The sequence below is a fragment of the Orbicella faveolata genome, unplaced genomic scaffold (assembly GCF_042242905.1).
Source record: "Orbicella faveolata isolate gen_17 unplaced genomic scaffold, um_ofav_v1 contig_36, whole genome shotgun sequence".
Lineage (NCBI taxonomy): Eukaryota > Metazoa > Cnidaria > Anthozoa > Scleractinia > Merulinidae > Orbicella > Orbicella faveolata.
The window spans coordinates 1,377,159-1,392,170 of record NW_028301565.1 but is presented as its reverse complement, the minus strand read 5'-3'; the positions used below and the strand labels follow the sequence as shown (position 1 = coordinate 1,392,170).

Genomic DNA, 15,012 nt, shown 5'->3' with positions numbered 1-15,012 from the left:
ACGTGTCGCGAAAATTTCATGTAATAAGGTACATTTCTTCATAAATCATATGATAACATGAGTGTTTACATTGAGTTTTCAACTATTTGTAAATTGGATGCCTATGTTTTCGATGGAATGCAGAGTAGAGTAATCTGGAATAATACCTGTGGGAGAGGGTGTAGGAGGATCTGTAGCTGGAGACTGAGTAGGGGCTGTGGAACCACACCGGCCATCCTGCTTCTTTGTCAATGTCTTATCGCCAATAACACAGGCAGTAAGCATCAACTCACAGTAACTTCTATATGTGATACCATCAGTACCACATACAAGTTGAATGCGGCGATTATTGCAGTGAGGCGGACACGCGCATCTGGGCCTGGATCCTGCAACGAAGAAAACTTCTCCATGACCGCATGTGATTCCTGCACAAAGATCTGTCAAATATACCAGACATTTCTTAAAATTAAATGAGATCCCAAGTGCTTAGCTCCCTATTTATATATCTCCATATACCTTGTTTCATAGCTAAGAAATGGAAAACATTTCCTGTTTTCTAGCCAACAAATAGACTATGAGCTCGAGATTTATATCGCGTGACAGTTGACGAGGGAGCAGCCCAACTATCACGTATAGAAATCTTGAGCGAATGATAAAATTGTTTTGTATAAATCTACTATTCGTTCAAAACTTTATCTAAATCCTGTTCAAAGACCCTTCGAAAGCGCGAAGAAGTGGCCACCAGTTTGTTAACAACCGCACACTGCTGTGCTTCTCACTATCTACAACAGAGTAGACATTGAGTAGAGCTATAGCCATCAATCATAGAACGGCAGTCGTGATAGATCACTTGTAGATTTATACTAACGAGATATAGCACCACGAGTGGAAGTTTGGGAGAACGAAGCTCCGTGTACTCCGTCTAGTTTTTTTTTCGAGTGATTGTAAAACAACAAGATAGAAACATGAAGAAAGTGTTTTCTATTTTTGTCAACTCTGTTAAAAGACACCCTTTTCTTCCTTTTAGTGTTTGGTACAGATGAATAGTAGTTTTGTGGGTGAGAGTTTGATTTTGCTTGTCTTTTATGAGAGATGGGTATAATAGCAGATACAGCGGGAGAGAACGTGAGCTATACGACGGCCAATTTTTAAAATTTCTTTTTCGAATTTTGACGCTGTCTAACGTATTTTGTTTGGGATATTTTTGACAGTATAGACAAACTGAGTGGATTTAAATTCTTGGGAGATTCGTAGGTTGAATATTAAGTCGTTTTTTAATCGATGTTGCCTTTGGCGTTGTTGCCGTTGCTTCTTAAACTGCTTTGGCTACTTGGACTACTTGGGCAGCGAGCGTCTTCCTGCACTCTCAACCATCTGTTTGCTCGGTTGCCAAGCTTGTGTTTGGGCGTTTGTTTGCTTTCCATTCGTTTGTCTACTCATTTCTCCGCCGTTCGTTCAGTTGTTATTGTTTGTGGAGGGGACATCCGTCTCTTAACTCCTTATTAAAACATACCGAGAGCCGAAGCTGCTTTGCTTGTAATCAAAATATCAAAGAAAACATCCCCACAGCGTGGTGGTTTTTCTTTGCTTTGAAACGAAACGAAACGAAACATAAACAGATCCTCCACGAAAACATCCACGCAACGCGCGAGTAATATCACCGGAAGAACTGGGTACAATGCCTGAAAATGACTTAAGAGGGATTACCTTGGATATAAGACCTATATGGGGGATTCACTCTCTTACCCGTCGAAACCATAATTTCATTCAGAAAACTGGAAAGCGAGCACGCACTTCAAAGTAGCGGGAGCTAAAATAAAACACGCAACCCAATTGGTCTAAGCCAATGACTCGACAAAGCAAGTCGGGAAATGATATCGTATCATTCCCCGCGGGGCTATGTAGCCTCACTACCCTAATGACATGAGTGTTATTTTTCATTGCTTTATAACGCTGATATGAAGTTACACATAGCAATCCTTTACGGAATATATTTAACCGATTAAAAGGGGAAATACCACTCAGGCCGGGAAAGTGCGGTTAGCGAAGTCGCGAATGTTGAAATATCAAATACTGTTACCATCATACCTAAAGTTGTAACTGAGGTGAAACCTGAAGACTGTTTGTGCTTAGAAAAAAAGGAGGAAACAAACGGTATTCACCTGTGATGAACGACGGAACACCGTGTTCATTTCTCAGTTTACCACACTGTTTTGAATCGATTTAACTTGTTATTTAACTTCGTTTTTGAGAAATAAGTTCGATGTTTCTTCCGAGCCTCATGGTTCACTTTTTTGTTATATCACTGTTATATCAGGCTTCAGAGGACATACACAAACAAATAACTAACGTTACACACGGCCGAGGACATCTTGGGTCTCCAAAATCAACGTGTCTGTACATACGTAGGATGTGGAAACCGTTCTTTCACTAAGCTAATCTTACAGGGCTGTAGATTGTGAATTATTTGTCGGAATTTGTCAGTGCCTAAGAAAGCAGATATTATCTCAAAGCTGAACAATTGCCAATGAAACAAAATACGCAGCACCGGACCGTGAACTCTCTTTACATCGGTCTGTTTCAAGTACTACTTGGAGCTTGGAAAGAAAAGAAAGGTCAAATTCCAAGACGTTTGAAAGTGATCTCAATCTATTTAAAGAGAGGAATATCGTATGATTGTTTTCCGGTCCTGAGGGTCGGTCCTGGAGCCCGTTTCTCGAAGGTCCCGAAAAGTTTTCGTACCCGGAAAGCCGTAGCAAAATCTCAAACCTTATGATTACAGAGCTGTTTTACTCCTGTATTCTTAACATGAACAGAGGTTCCGGCTTCGTACAAGGAGTTTCAGGCGTATGCACCTGTCTGTTTTTACTGATAAAGATTCATTAAAAATGGTTTTACGGGCCCGAAAAGTTTCTGGGGCTTTCGAGAAACGGCCCCCTGAATAGAAAGCCTGCCTGTTATTTTTGTTTTCAGATGTATCTTACTATTACAAATTTAATGTGGGCTAAGGGTGCAATGTCATTTTCTCTTGCTTTGAATAAGCCTAATCATCCGCACTTTGATGATGGATCAATACCACTCTTTTTGATTCTACAATAAACAACATATTTTAGCTGACACAATTCTAAGGATCACACTAGTACTGGAGAGGATGCTAACGGGGGCAAAACTGATATCCTATTTAAGGATCGGGAACCTCAAAAATCATATCCTATCCCGTGGCAATACCTATATAGCTAACAAATGCGAGCGTCTGCGTTGGAGACTGTCTTCGTAGCAAGAGAGCGCACTGGCAAGAGCTTCAAGAGGGAAAAAATTCCATTTGGCCGAAAGCTCAAGGATGAAATGGAAACCAAAACCATGCGCTGTCTTAAATAATCGGACAGCTCAGGAACAATGACTCGGCGGAAGTTGAAATTTGCAAACAAAATTGAATTACCCCATTTTCAAAAAAACTTAATTAATCTCGCGTCAAAAAACACCTCCAGAAACTGCATTTTATCGTTTAGTTAATAATTGTATAGAGAACGGCACAGAGTTAAACAAAATGGCTTGTAGACAGCTCATCACGACGTCCATCTGTATTCGAACCTTCGGATGTCAGTTTGGCAAGGAATATAATCCCGACCCTATCAGATTTTTCCTCGTTCATCACTCATAATGAAAGACGTCAAAATAGACTCAGCAGTGCTGATCCGGCGACTGAAGGGAAAAGAGTTAAGAATCGAATACTGAACTGCGTAGAAATACACTTTGACTTACGCAGAGAGAAGTTATTATGGGAATCTTTTACGGTATAGTGCTGTGGACAGTTGTATTCTGCCAGTACACGTGGTCACAAGAAGGTAAGAACATATTGTTCTCACTGCATGAACCTAAACGAACAAGGGAAGTGTTATGTTTCGTTTTTTGTACAGCCCGTTCACACAACAAGAGTAGCTTCTGAAACTGACGCAAATCGAACAATACTTCTTATAACCGTTTTTAGCTTTAAATTATAGAGCAACAACGAATTACGAAACAATGTCAATGCATAATAAATTTAAAGTTTGCGAAAGTACCCGGCAAAATAATACGTCAATACTTTTGAATTACTTCAACGTTGAATCTGTAAGAATTTTATTTATCAATCAGTGATTTATTAATTTTGCTGCTGTTAAATCGAAAGTGGATAAAATGATTTAGCGCATGAATAAACTTTAGGAGTCTGAGGTCCAGTCCACACTACGCCGGAGGAATTTAAACACGCAACAATAACCGGCCATTTTGGATTTGTGTTTGAGGAAAACTCGGGCATAGAAACAACATTACTATCCTGATGTCATCGCTTTTGAAATTAAAAGACCCGTTTTCAAAATGTTTTTCGTCCAAACTAAAACGCAAGGCCGGCGTTTTCAAATTCCTCCGGTATAAAAAGCGTTTTCGAAAAAAACCGTTTTCTTGACGGATTAGTGTGAACGGTGGGCCTACTGTGGAATTAAAGCTGCGTTTTCAAATTCCTCCGGCGTAGCGTGGACGAGGCCTGAGTAAAAGATATGAAATGACGGGAAATCTAAGTGTAGCAAAAACAGACTGATAATTAAAGGCCATAGCAAAAATAGTACTTAGGTGAAGCTGGCGATGAGTTCTCTAGACTTCCTTTAGCGGACTGAGGGAGCCTGTTGTAATACGAGCTAAAACGCCCAGATGTCATCGAACATAAGGTGCGGCAGGAACTTTACAGAGGAATATTATTGTAGAGAACGGGGAAAATACGACAGGACGCTACTGTAAAATAACTTCTATAGTAAAAAGAAAATTCCTATTCGTCGCTTATCTATGACGTTACGATACAGTAACCTATGCCTTATCAATGCACACCAGCAAACCATGGGTTGAGGAAAATAAGAGGAGAATCAGGACTTGGACTCGCACGCAGTTTCGTTCCCTTCGATTGTGCTTCTGGAAATGAACGCCTAGTACGCAGGCTAAAGTTTACACAGTCCGTTTTGATAACGTACAACTAACTTGCCTTCCAGGTCCAGGATGAATTTTCATTCGATTGTTACGGTACAGTTTGAATCTGGTATATACTGCAAATGTATTTTATGACTCAACTACCAATCAGAAACAAGATACACGACACCGCGTGTATTATAGTTACAGGAAACATTTATGAAGAACTCAGAAAGCCGGGAGAAACTTAGAGCCTTAAAAAGAAAACATACAGCTTGTGCATTTCTGTCGTTGGTTCTTATCTTTTACCCCAAGAAACCCAAGCCAGGCTTTTCTTAAAAATTCTAGATATTGACGAGTGTGCAGAGAGACAGTCCGACTGTCATGCGAACGCTACGTCCAAGAATAGTGTGAGCTCATTTGCATGTTCATGTAATGCGGCCTCTATTGGTGCTTTGGTAAATGTTGGCACTTGCTATAGATTTATTTACTTGTCCCGGCTATGAAGTGTCTTGTTCCCATATTTCTCTCAAAACGGAAGTGTCGATGTCTGTAAACTGACCCTGAAGGAGTTCGGGGTAGGTAAAATAAGTAAAATGGCTGTTTCTCAGTGACGGAATTTGAGAATATGTCTCCTCTAAAGCATATCGTTGATACGATATCGATAGGGAATATAGTCGACTGATCAACCGCTACGAGAGCTGTCGAATATCGTATACGTTCAGAGGTACATTATATCGCATATTAGACACCACTCAAAACGGTTCTAAATGTTTTGTTACATAGCAAACTGCAAGAATCCGGGAGTTCCAAGAAATGGCGCACGGTTAGGCATCAATTTTGGACACAATCAGTCAGTAACCTTCGTGTGCAAAGAAAACTACACGTTGATTGGTCGCGAGGCAATGGTCTGTCGAAACGGAAATTGGAGTTCATCTCTTCCTCAGTGCAAAAGTAAGTTAATACGAATTGTTTATTATTTAGGCAGTTACTTTTTTCAACAAATAAAGAAGCCTCAACTGTGCTCTGTTCTGTTGTAAAGTACGCAGGAAGCGGTAGAGCACGAAAGACGTGTAGGGGAAAACACGAGACGTAGTCAAGTGTTTTTCCCTACGTCTTGAGTGCTCTACCGCTTCCTAAGTGTTTTACAACAGAACAGAGCACAGTCGAGTCTTCTATATTTTTTTTATGATAAAGAATCCAATAATTTCCCCACGCATTCGGCTGAATTTTCAAACCAAACTTTATTTTCCAAACCAGTAAAAGTGGCGTCAGCGGTGCTCTGTTCTCATGTTTATATGGGACGAAGATTTGACGATGAAGGTCTAAATTTATTGCAATAGGCTCTATTGCTAAATATTGTCCTGGAATCCATCCTTTTCTATGGAACAATGGAATAAAAGGGGGAACATATTTAAGCATCCCTTTATATCTCTCTGATTTCAGCAATAAATTTATCCAAAACACTTTTTCTATATTATTTTTTTAGCAAATTGCAAGGATCCAGGAATTCCAAGAAATGGCGCACGGACAGGTGATAATTTTGAACACGGTCAAACGGTTAGCTTCGCGTGCAATAATGGCTACACGTTGATTGGTAGCAAGTCAATGGTCTGTCGGAAAGGAGTTTGGAGTTCATCTCTGCCCCAATGTAAAAGTAAGTGCACATACTTTTAAGTTACAACATTGATCCCGGAACATAAGTCCTGTCTTTATTTCTTGGAACTAGCCCTTATTTTTACCTGAACCTCATCAATGGATTTAAGCTGTTTGTAAATGCTAGTTCAAGAAATACTCTTGCTTGCGAGAGAAAACAAAATGAAAATTAAAATACACGCGAAATCATTCACTTAGCTGATAACCCTGAACTTGTAGACATCTATTTGAAATTTTCGGGTCCCGCTCCGATCCTGGTAATCCACAGAGCGGGCGCAGAATAGGCTTGGATTTCCGGCATGGCAAGAAAGTCTCCTTTACTTGCCAAGGCAATTTTAAATTGACTGGCACTGTCCGCATCACTTGCCTCGACGGAACATGGAGTGACAAAGTTTCCATATGCAAAGGTAACATCGAGGTATAACACGGGACGAATAATTTCAATAATATTGATATCGATCATGAGACTATGGGGAGACTATGGAGACTGCAGGGAGACTATAAACTGGATCATGTCAGGTTCTAGCGCTAGGTCAAATTTTACTAGTCTTACGCTCATAAAACGCCCGACAACTGTCAAACCCTCTTGTGACTAGCGCTAAGTATTAATTCTGTTTTCGAATTCAGTTTTCATCCTATGGATCTAAGGGCTTGATAGCTTATTATACAAGTGCTTGAGTGAAGAGTCTGAAGTTGTTTAAACCCTGGATACATGATGCATGCAACGGTATCTTCTCGGCATTTTGTCCACTGGTTTCTAGAATTTCTAGAATTCACCAGTACCAGACAACTGAAAACAAAGCGGCATTAATTGCGAGAGGAAAGTACCATATTTCGGGAAAGCCTGGGCTTGATCTTTGGAACTCTACGTCCAGCACTTGCTCATAATTAAATCAATGCGGCATCATCTTGTAAAATTGTAAACCTGAACTTTACATCTCATTCAAACGTGTTCTGAAGCGCTTAAAAAGAATTTCGTGTGAATCATTTTTGTTTTTAAACGAAAAATCCTTAGGTTTTAGTCGTAATTCAAATTATAAAGACCACCTCTTCCGGGTCCTCTGATGTCGTTTTTTCTTGCTGTGTTCACTGAGCTCTAAATTAAATCTTTTTCCATCTTAGCATCTTGTGAAGACCCAGGATCGCCTCAAAATGGTGTTAGACATGGAAACGAGTTCGGGCACAACAAGCGTATCTCCTTCACATGTCTTCCGGGATTTCAGCGGATTGGAAGTTCGACAGCATTGTGCATTAGTGGAAAGTGGAGTGCTTCTCTTCCTCAGTGTAAAGGTAAATCAGTTTGGTGTTTGGTGTTAAATTCAACTTAACAAAGTTGCTAAACAGTAATTTTGTTCAAAGCTGTTTGCCTGGATCCTGGTATTCCAGTAAATGGAAACAGAATCGACGATGATTTCCTCGATGGACAGACTGTGGCATTCGGATGTCAACCAGGCCACACGCTGATTGGGTCGCAGGTTCTACGATGCGTGGCAGGAAAATGGGATAATGACTTACCAGAGTGTAAAGGTTAGTTTTGAGGGATTTTATCAGAGAAGAAAATTCAAAGGAAAGAGGTACCAAAATACAGAGATTACAACTGAACCTGAAGACCTGAGAAGCCTGGAGATCGTAATCTTTGCTAGGTTTAAGAAGAAACACATTGGGCGCTTTCCATTCGACCAAAATTTCCGAAATTTTCGAAATGGGGACAAATGGTACAGAAATTTCCAGGGAAAAGTTCCAGAAAATCCGGAAATTGTTGAATTTCCGAAAAGCGAACCATTCAATCGAAAATTCTGGAATTTCCGGGAAGAAAATCAAATGGAACGGAAATTTCCAGGGAAATATGTTCGAAAATTTGGGTATACCTCATGAGGTTGTCCTCTTTTTCGGAGCTGTACCTCGTGCCAGGGAATAACGGTGTCCCCAGAGATATCTCTAAAATAATAACGATGAACACTGTTATATTTTCTTTCTCAGCAAAAAGTTGTGGAAACCCTGGGATCCCTGAAAACGGCAAGCTGAAGTCTTACATCTTTACCTTCAAAAGCAGAGTCGATTTTGATTGTAATCGTGGCTACAAACTGGTCGGAGACAAGTACCGGCAATGCCAAGCGAACCAGAGGTGGACTGGGAGGTCGCCAACCTGTGAACGTAAATACATTGACGTTGATGTTACTTTACAGCGTTCAAGGTCAAAGTGATAGAGTCGTCAGCGTGGCTATTCTAACCTCATTTTTTTTTTTGCGTGTGTGTTTTCAATTTATTTCATTTTGTCTATAGTTGCAAAAAAACAACATTTCTACGGTATTTTGTTGTCGCTGCTGCTGCTGATGTTGTTATTTTGAAAGTTACAAGAAAATCAATCTTATTTTGTCTTTTGTTGTGCCTTGAAAGAGATTTTTTACGCAAAATTATAGTAATTTTAAGCTAGTTAAACGAATAACTCCTGTTTACAAGTAACTAATTCTGTAATATAAAAATTTGTACGTTTAATTCTGTCTCTTATTTTTTCCCCCCAAGAAATTGACTGTGGAGTGCTACCAACCCCTGATAAGGCTGAAAAAATTCTCGAAACCCACACCAAAGTCGATGGTGTCGCCAGGTTTAAGTGTAAGGAGACAGGTTACGAGATCAGTGGCTCAGAGATCCGGACTTGTGGCAATAATGGGTTGTGGAGTGGATCTCCAACATCTTGTAACAGTAAGTAGGAAATATATTTATATATTAACAAGTGTTATTTTCTTTCATCAATATCTGCATTTACCATAAGACATTATACAGGTTAACTTTTATTGAGATAATACATTGTTCGTTGTTAGTCTGACGCAGTGCTTTCGTTTCGCCCCAGCCAAGGACCTTTCTGCTTGGAAACTTGTTGAGCATTGCGAGTTTGCCAAGCAGAAATATCTCTGAAGACTCCCTTGACCGGGGCGAATCAAAGTGCTGCGTTAGACTAGCCACCAAATGTATTATCACAAGTAACTGTTAACGTTTATTGTCAACTTTTATTGTACGTGAGTAAAGGAGCTTAAAGGTGCCCCTCGTTGGTGCTCAGTACCAATGTCATGACTACGCTACGAGTTTCGGTGATTTACAACCCAACGTAATACGTGCACGAAATTGTATCTATGCATGAAAGCGAATGAATATCGAAGGTGGCCATTTCTACGACAACAGGCCGTGTCAGTGACTTTTTGTACAAGTCTCTCCATGTTACTAACTTATCTCTTCACAGTCATAAGTTGTGGTGATCCAGGTACTCCTCTAAACGGTCAACAAGCTGACGTGAAAAATGGTTACAACTATGGTGGTTCAGTGAAATTTACTTGTAAAGATAACTACACGCTGTCAGGAAAAAGCGAGATCGTTTGCGAAGAAACGAAAGATTGGAGTTCGCCAACACCAAAATGCTGGGGTGAGTCAAAACGGACCTTAGATTGCTTTGGGTTCATTAATGGGGTTGAAGGAATCATCCGCCGTAAAGCTTCATTGCCGGCACGCAAAAAGACATTAGGATATAAGTACAAATGGATGACTAACCAGGGTTAGAAGTAATGCAAACAACTAAAATGGCTATCTGGTTAAAAGTTACCAGAGTAAGTGACTCATTTTTATCAACACTTTTAACACTTTTAACACTCATAATACATTCGTACCTTCCGTACTATTTGTCGAAGCTGTAGCCTGATAGCCGAAAGCTTATTTTTAGAAAACTTTTAACCATAGAGTTTATATTTTCAATACCTAGCGTATGGCCAATTAAACGCGATTGGATTGAGCTTTAGCTCTTTGCTAGCACAGATATAGTAATCTCAAGTTTAATTCAAAGAGACAACGGTTTTGGTGGTGGGGTCTGCACAGCTTGCGCTCCGACGTCTTTAAACTTATTGCTTGTTTTTTACCGACAACACTTAAAAAGACCAAGTATTGACGTTCAATATATAATGCAATTTTAGCTCCATGTCCTGATCCCGGAGTGCCAGGCAATGGAAACAGAAGCGGAGATGACTTTATACACGCTAAATCGGTAACCTTTAGATGCAACGAGAATTATGAACTTGAAGGAGAAGCAACCATCAGCTGTAACAATGGAGGCTGGACAAGTAAAACACCCACGTGCAAAGGTGTGTACATCTAGAATGCAAATGGTTCTGCGAATAGTGTTGGAGCAATAAACAGCTATTTAACACACTTTGCACGTTAAACAAAAGCGAAACAAAATATTGTTTCAAGGTCAATGCATGAACCCAGTCTGCATTTGAGGCCAGAGTGCAACTACAATCTAGCTATAATTCTCACAGGCACATCCTATAAAAGGACGAAATACGATAAAAATACGCCTCGCTGTTTAAAGCCTAGATCATCACCTTCATGAGCATTTTGCTGCATTTTAAGCCAGGCTTCTATTTTTTACTCACCTTTTCCTTACAATCAAGTATAATATGTTTGGAGGTTCTTCAACTGAAGAATCAAGCATGGTCTGGTTCACAACACCTTATGTCTTTGGCTATTCCGCAATTATGTTTTTATTAAAAATGATACCATGTTTATCCATAGTTAATAGAGGGAAATGGTTAGGAAGGCCGGTAAATATCACAGAAGCAGACAAACAGGCTAAGATTTATGTTGGAAGGCCCTTGACCCTGCACATCTTTTGTATTGTATTAATTACTTTTCAGTTATTTCATGTAAAGATCCAGGAAGTCCTTTACATGGACGACAATCGAAAGTCAAAAAGAACTTTACTGTCGGCGGATTCGTGCGATTTAAGTGCAGTGAAAACTACACCATGGTGGGAAGCGGCAAACTAACTTGTCTCAAAAGCAAGAAGTGGAATAGAGAAATACCGGAGTGCTTAGGTAAACCTTTCGTAATAAATACAATCTCAACTGTGCAATTTGTTTTAACCCCTCTCATCCCGGAAATCAGTCTAAGGGTGGACTGTCCCTTCCTGAATTTAACCATTTACAACTTTGTCAATATTTGATTTAAAAACTTTGTCTGTATGCTATTTGGGATGGCATGATTTTATTCAAGGAAGTTCATATAACCATGACAACCCTATTTCAAATTGTGAATGTTTATTCTGGTGCTCTTTTCTATAAACGTAATAATCTTTTCATACTCTGATTCATTTTCATGTTTCACAGCATCCTGCCCTGATCCCGGTCATCCAGAAAATGGACAAACCATTGGAAGAGTTTTTAATCATACCTCAGTTGTCGAGTTTGAATGTTTGGGAGATCGCTTGTTACAAGGTTCCTCTCAGGCAAAATGCAACAATGGGCAGTGGGACCAAGCATTGTCAACATGCCGAGGTAACTTATTAACCAATGATAACTAAATATACTTTTCTTTTCCCTCCAATATATGATTTTTTTTAAAATTTATTTACTTAAGTACCTGGTCATAAAAGGCGTCCAGACCCAGTGCTTCGTTACTCCCTGCTCAATAGCGTACTTCATACAATTTTGATTTGGAATTTGAGTTAGAATTCCAAGTTAGAGTAAGCATTGCAAGACGGACATTTTTGGTCTAATTTCAAAGAAGACTGTTCCCAAATCCGAGGAAAGAATCTGCGCTTTTAAACGTATTTAAACCGTTTGTCAGCCAGTCCATTGATAATTATCAGATTTCGTGCACTTGCATTCAGTGATCCATCTGCACATCCATCTTTACGTTTTCCCGTCCATTGCTTTTTGTACGTTTATATTTACGTTTCCTCTGACTTTGTCCTTGCGGAGCTCTATAATTGGATTATTCGATATAAACTCTTTCTTTAGCCTATCCCTGCAAATTAATCAGTTTCTCGCCTGTGTACAATAATGTGTCCTCTGATTGATCTCTTAGGTTACGTGCCCCTGTGTGGTTAATTTGCCTTTGATTCTGCTATCATTCTGCTATCATTCTAATGTATTTGTGCTGGAGTTTTAGAGGCTCATATTAGTGTTATTTCAATATTTAAGATTGTGGCACAGGGCTTCCTCTTGGAATGGAAAGTAGAAAGATCCCAGACGCATTCATCAAAGCTTCTAGTCATAGAGATAAACATCCAGCTCATCATGGCCGACTTGGTGGAGGCAACTATTGGTGCTCAGAGGAGGGAAAAGCCGATTTTATTCAGATTGACTTACCAAAAAAATACAAGATTACTGGAGCAAGAATTCAACTCAAAAGCAAATACAAGATCAAAAGTATAATCTTGAGACGCCAAATTTTCAAAAAGTGGTGGAATTTCCACCATGAAAAGGTTAAATTTCCTTTATCATTTGTAGAAAACACAAACTACACAATTCTTAAATGAGAACGACATAAATGTAAACGAGAAAAAAGCGAATAAAAAAAAACAAGACCAAACGTTCTCGACTTTTCGAATTTTTACACGTCTAAACATCGTGACTTAGTCACTAGTCTTAAACGCAAACTCGTGCTCTATATAATAGTTAAATAAACACGATAAATGAGAATAGCAGAACACATCAACTTTATTACAATATAGGACCTGGCGTATCGTATTCGTCAAAAGAGAGAGAAGAAGGAAGGAAGGAAAAAGGGGAGGTAGGGAGTAGTAAAGAGAAATGGACGCAAATGATAGTTGTAATCGAATGCTGCAAATTGTTTATCTTTGTAAAATCAATCCATTTTAAAGACATTGCAAAGAAATTTCAACAGACTTTTCACTTCTAATATTTGTATTTGGTTTTATCTGACAGCCACCTTATAATGAAGAAGAGGAACAAATAAAAGAAATACATCCATTTATTGCTCAGTCTGTACGAATCAGAGTGTTAAGAGATACAAAGGAATCGATTTGTCTAAGAGCCGAAGTCTATGGCTGTGGAATTCCCAAAGGTAAGAGTCTATAATCTATTAACGAAGACAAAGACTTGTATATATGACCCTGAGGCCTTCTTTATCCTACGACCGCTTTACCAACTTTGATGGAAGTGTGATGAAGCAATTAGGAGACGTAGTGGAGATTTCAACATCGGAAGACTACTCGCTTTCACATTTGAGATATTTTGAGAGTACACACTGATACATGCATAACTCCTCCCCCTAAGTAAGCAATCCTTCCGTACAAACTATTAAACTTTTTTTTTTCTAATAAGTCAAGCCTTGACGCTCGGATCAACTAGGCTCATTGCATGTCTTACTTTTTGTAGGTTGTATCATGCGAGGCTCTGCTATTCTTATCAAGGAAAACGGTAGATATCAGCACAGATTTGTAGGAGAATATATCGATGTGGAGTATAACCTTCTGGAAGTCCTTCCTCCCGGGAAAAAAAGGAGCATAATAATGAATAGGGATCATGTGATTCTAGATGAGAAACCAAGCGTCCAAGACTTAGCTATTGGAACCTTAGTCCTTGGAGAGGATGCAACTTCACCAGGCCAAATTAGAAAGGGTAAAATAGAGCAAATATCAAATTCAGTTTGTACCATAAAAAGTAACCATGAAATTTGGAAGAGTGATTTAAACAAGATTCGTATCGTCAAAAGATCAGCGTTTTGCTCACAATAAATATTTTGTATTAATGCCACTGTGCCCAGGCTAACGGCAGGACTACTCGATGGCAAAACGTACAGATTTATGAAGTCTGTTGTCACTATGTATAGACATGTTAGCGAAAACACGATAGCGACAACATTAAAGATAAAGATCTTACAACCAAGAATTAGACACATCTGTCTTTTATAATGCGGTTGGCATGGTAAGGTATAGTAGACATTCTTCTCCCTTCCCCCTCCCTCAAAGATTGATAAACAGCCACTGAACAATGTAGCCCAGGAAGGTACTTGGTTTTTGAATGGTTTCTCGCGCCATGACAGTTTTGACAGTATATTAGTGTAGCGAAGTCTCGTGTGACTTCTTTCCAGCACAGAGAACCTAAACATACGAATACACAGCTACAGTTGAGAATTTTGAACCATTTGTGTATAAAAAAAAAAAAGAACAAAAGAATTAAACAAAACGGGATTAGAGGTGCAAGGTCATTTTTTTCGTATAAAACCGTTAGGGTTGCTCCTCTCAACTAATCATAGATCATCTAGGCGGTTCAGAAAAATTCACAGGTTTTTGTGAGATGTTACCCTTCGGATGTGACCTTAGCAGCTTTGAAAAATAGGATAAATAACCAATTAAACCTTTTCCATCATATCTTTAAAGCTACACGTTCTTAGAAAACAAAAAGATATGTCATCTACGATACCTCATGAAGCAAAAGAAAACGACAAACAATAATAGCAACAACAGCAACAATTGCTTGAAACTGCCTGCATTCTTCTCCTAAAGATATAGTTCTATTAATTTTTCTTTTTCTTTTTTTTTTTTTTTAATTTCTTATTATAGTTGCAGTCAACTATTTTGTTGACCCGTCACGGTTCATCCCTTAACTTCGTATTTATGATGACAAGCTGGCTAGAAATACTGTTAAG

General features: G+C 39.1%; 1 protein-coding gene across 2 annotated transcripts; it reads left to right on the top strand.

Annotated features, from left to right (window-relative positions):
• Positions 1-2,858: 2,858 nt before the first annotated feature.
• LOC110053855 (CUB and sushi domain-containing protein 3-like) lies at positions 2,859-14,252 on the top strand. 2 transcript variants are annotated; one of them, XM_089274808.1, is made up of 14 exons: positions 2,859-3,824; positions 5,701-5,868; positions 6,404-6,571; positions 7,693-7,860; positions 7,930-8,097; positions 8,551-8,724; positions 9,094-9,273; positions 9,809-9,988; positions 10,530-10,697; positions 11,253-11,432; positions 11,724-11,891; positions 12,540-12,823; positions 13,287-13,425; positions 13,740-14,252. In XM_089274808.1, exons 1-14 carry the CDS (start codon positions 3,758-3,760, stop codon positions 14,096-14,098), a joined length of 2,571 nt encoding a protein of 856 aa, XP_089130934.1. In that variant the 5' UTR covers positions 2,859-3,757; the 3' UTR covers positions 14,099-14,252. The 2 variants fall into 2 exon arrangements, with proteins under 2 accessions (XP_089130934.1, XP_089130935.1); XM_089274809.1 differs by lacking the exon at positions 7,930-8,097 and having other exon boundaries at positions 2,863-3,824.
• Positions 14,253-15,012: the final 760 nt, after the last annotated feature.

Excerpts from the sequence above, each read along its gene's own strand:
- LOC110053855 (XM_089274808.1), top strand. The coding sequence starts at position 3,758 with ATGGGAATCTTTTACGGTATAGTGCTGTGGACAGTTGTATTCTGCCAG. Across the intron at positions 8,725-9,093 it reads GAGGTCGCCAACCTGTGAAC|AAATTGACTGTGGAGTGCTA; the intron begins GTAAATACATTG and ends TTTCCCCCCAAG. Across the intron at positions 13,426-13,739 it reads TGGCTGTGGAATTCCCAAAG|GTTGTATCATGCGAGGCTCT; the intron begins GTAAGAGTCTAT and ends TACTTTTTGTAG.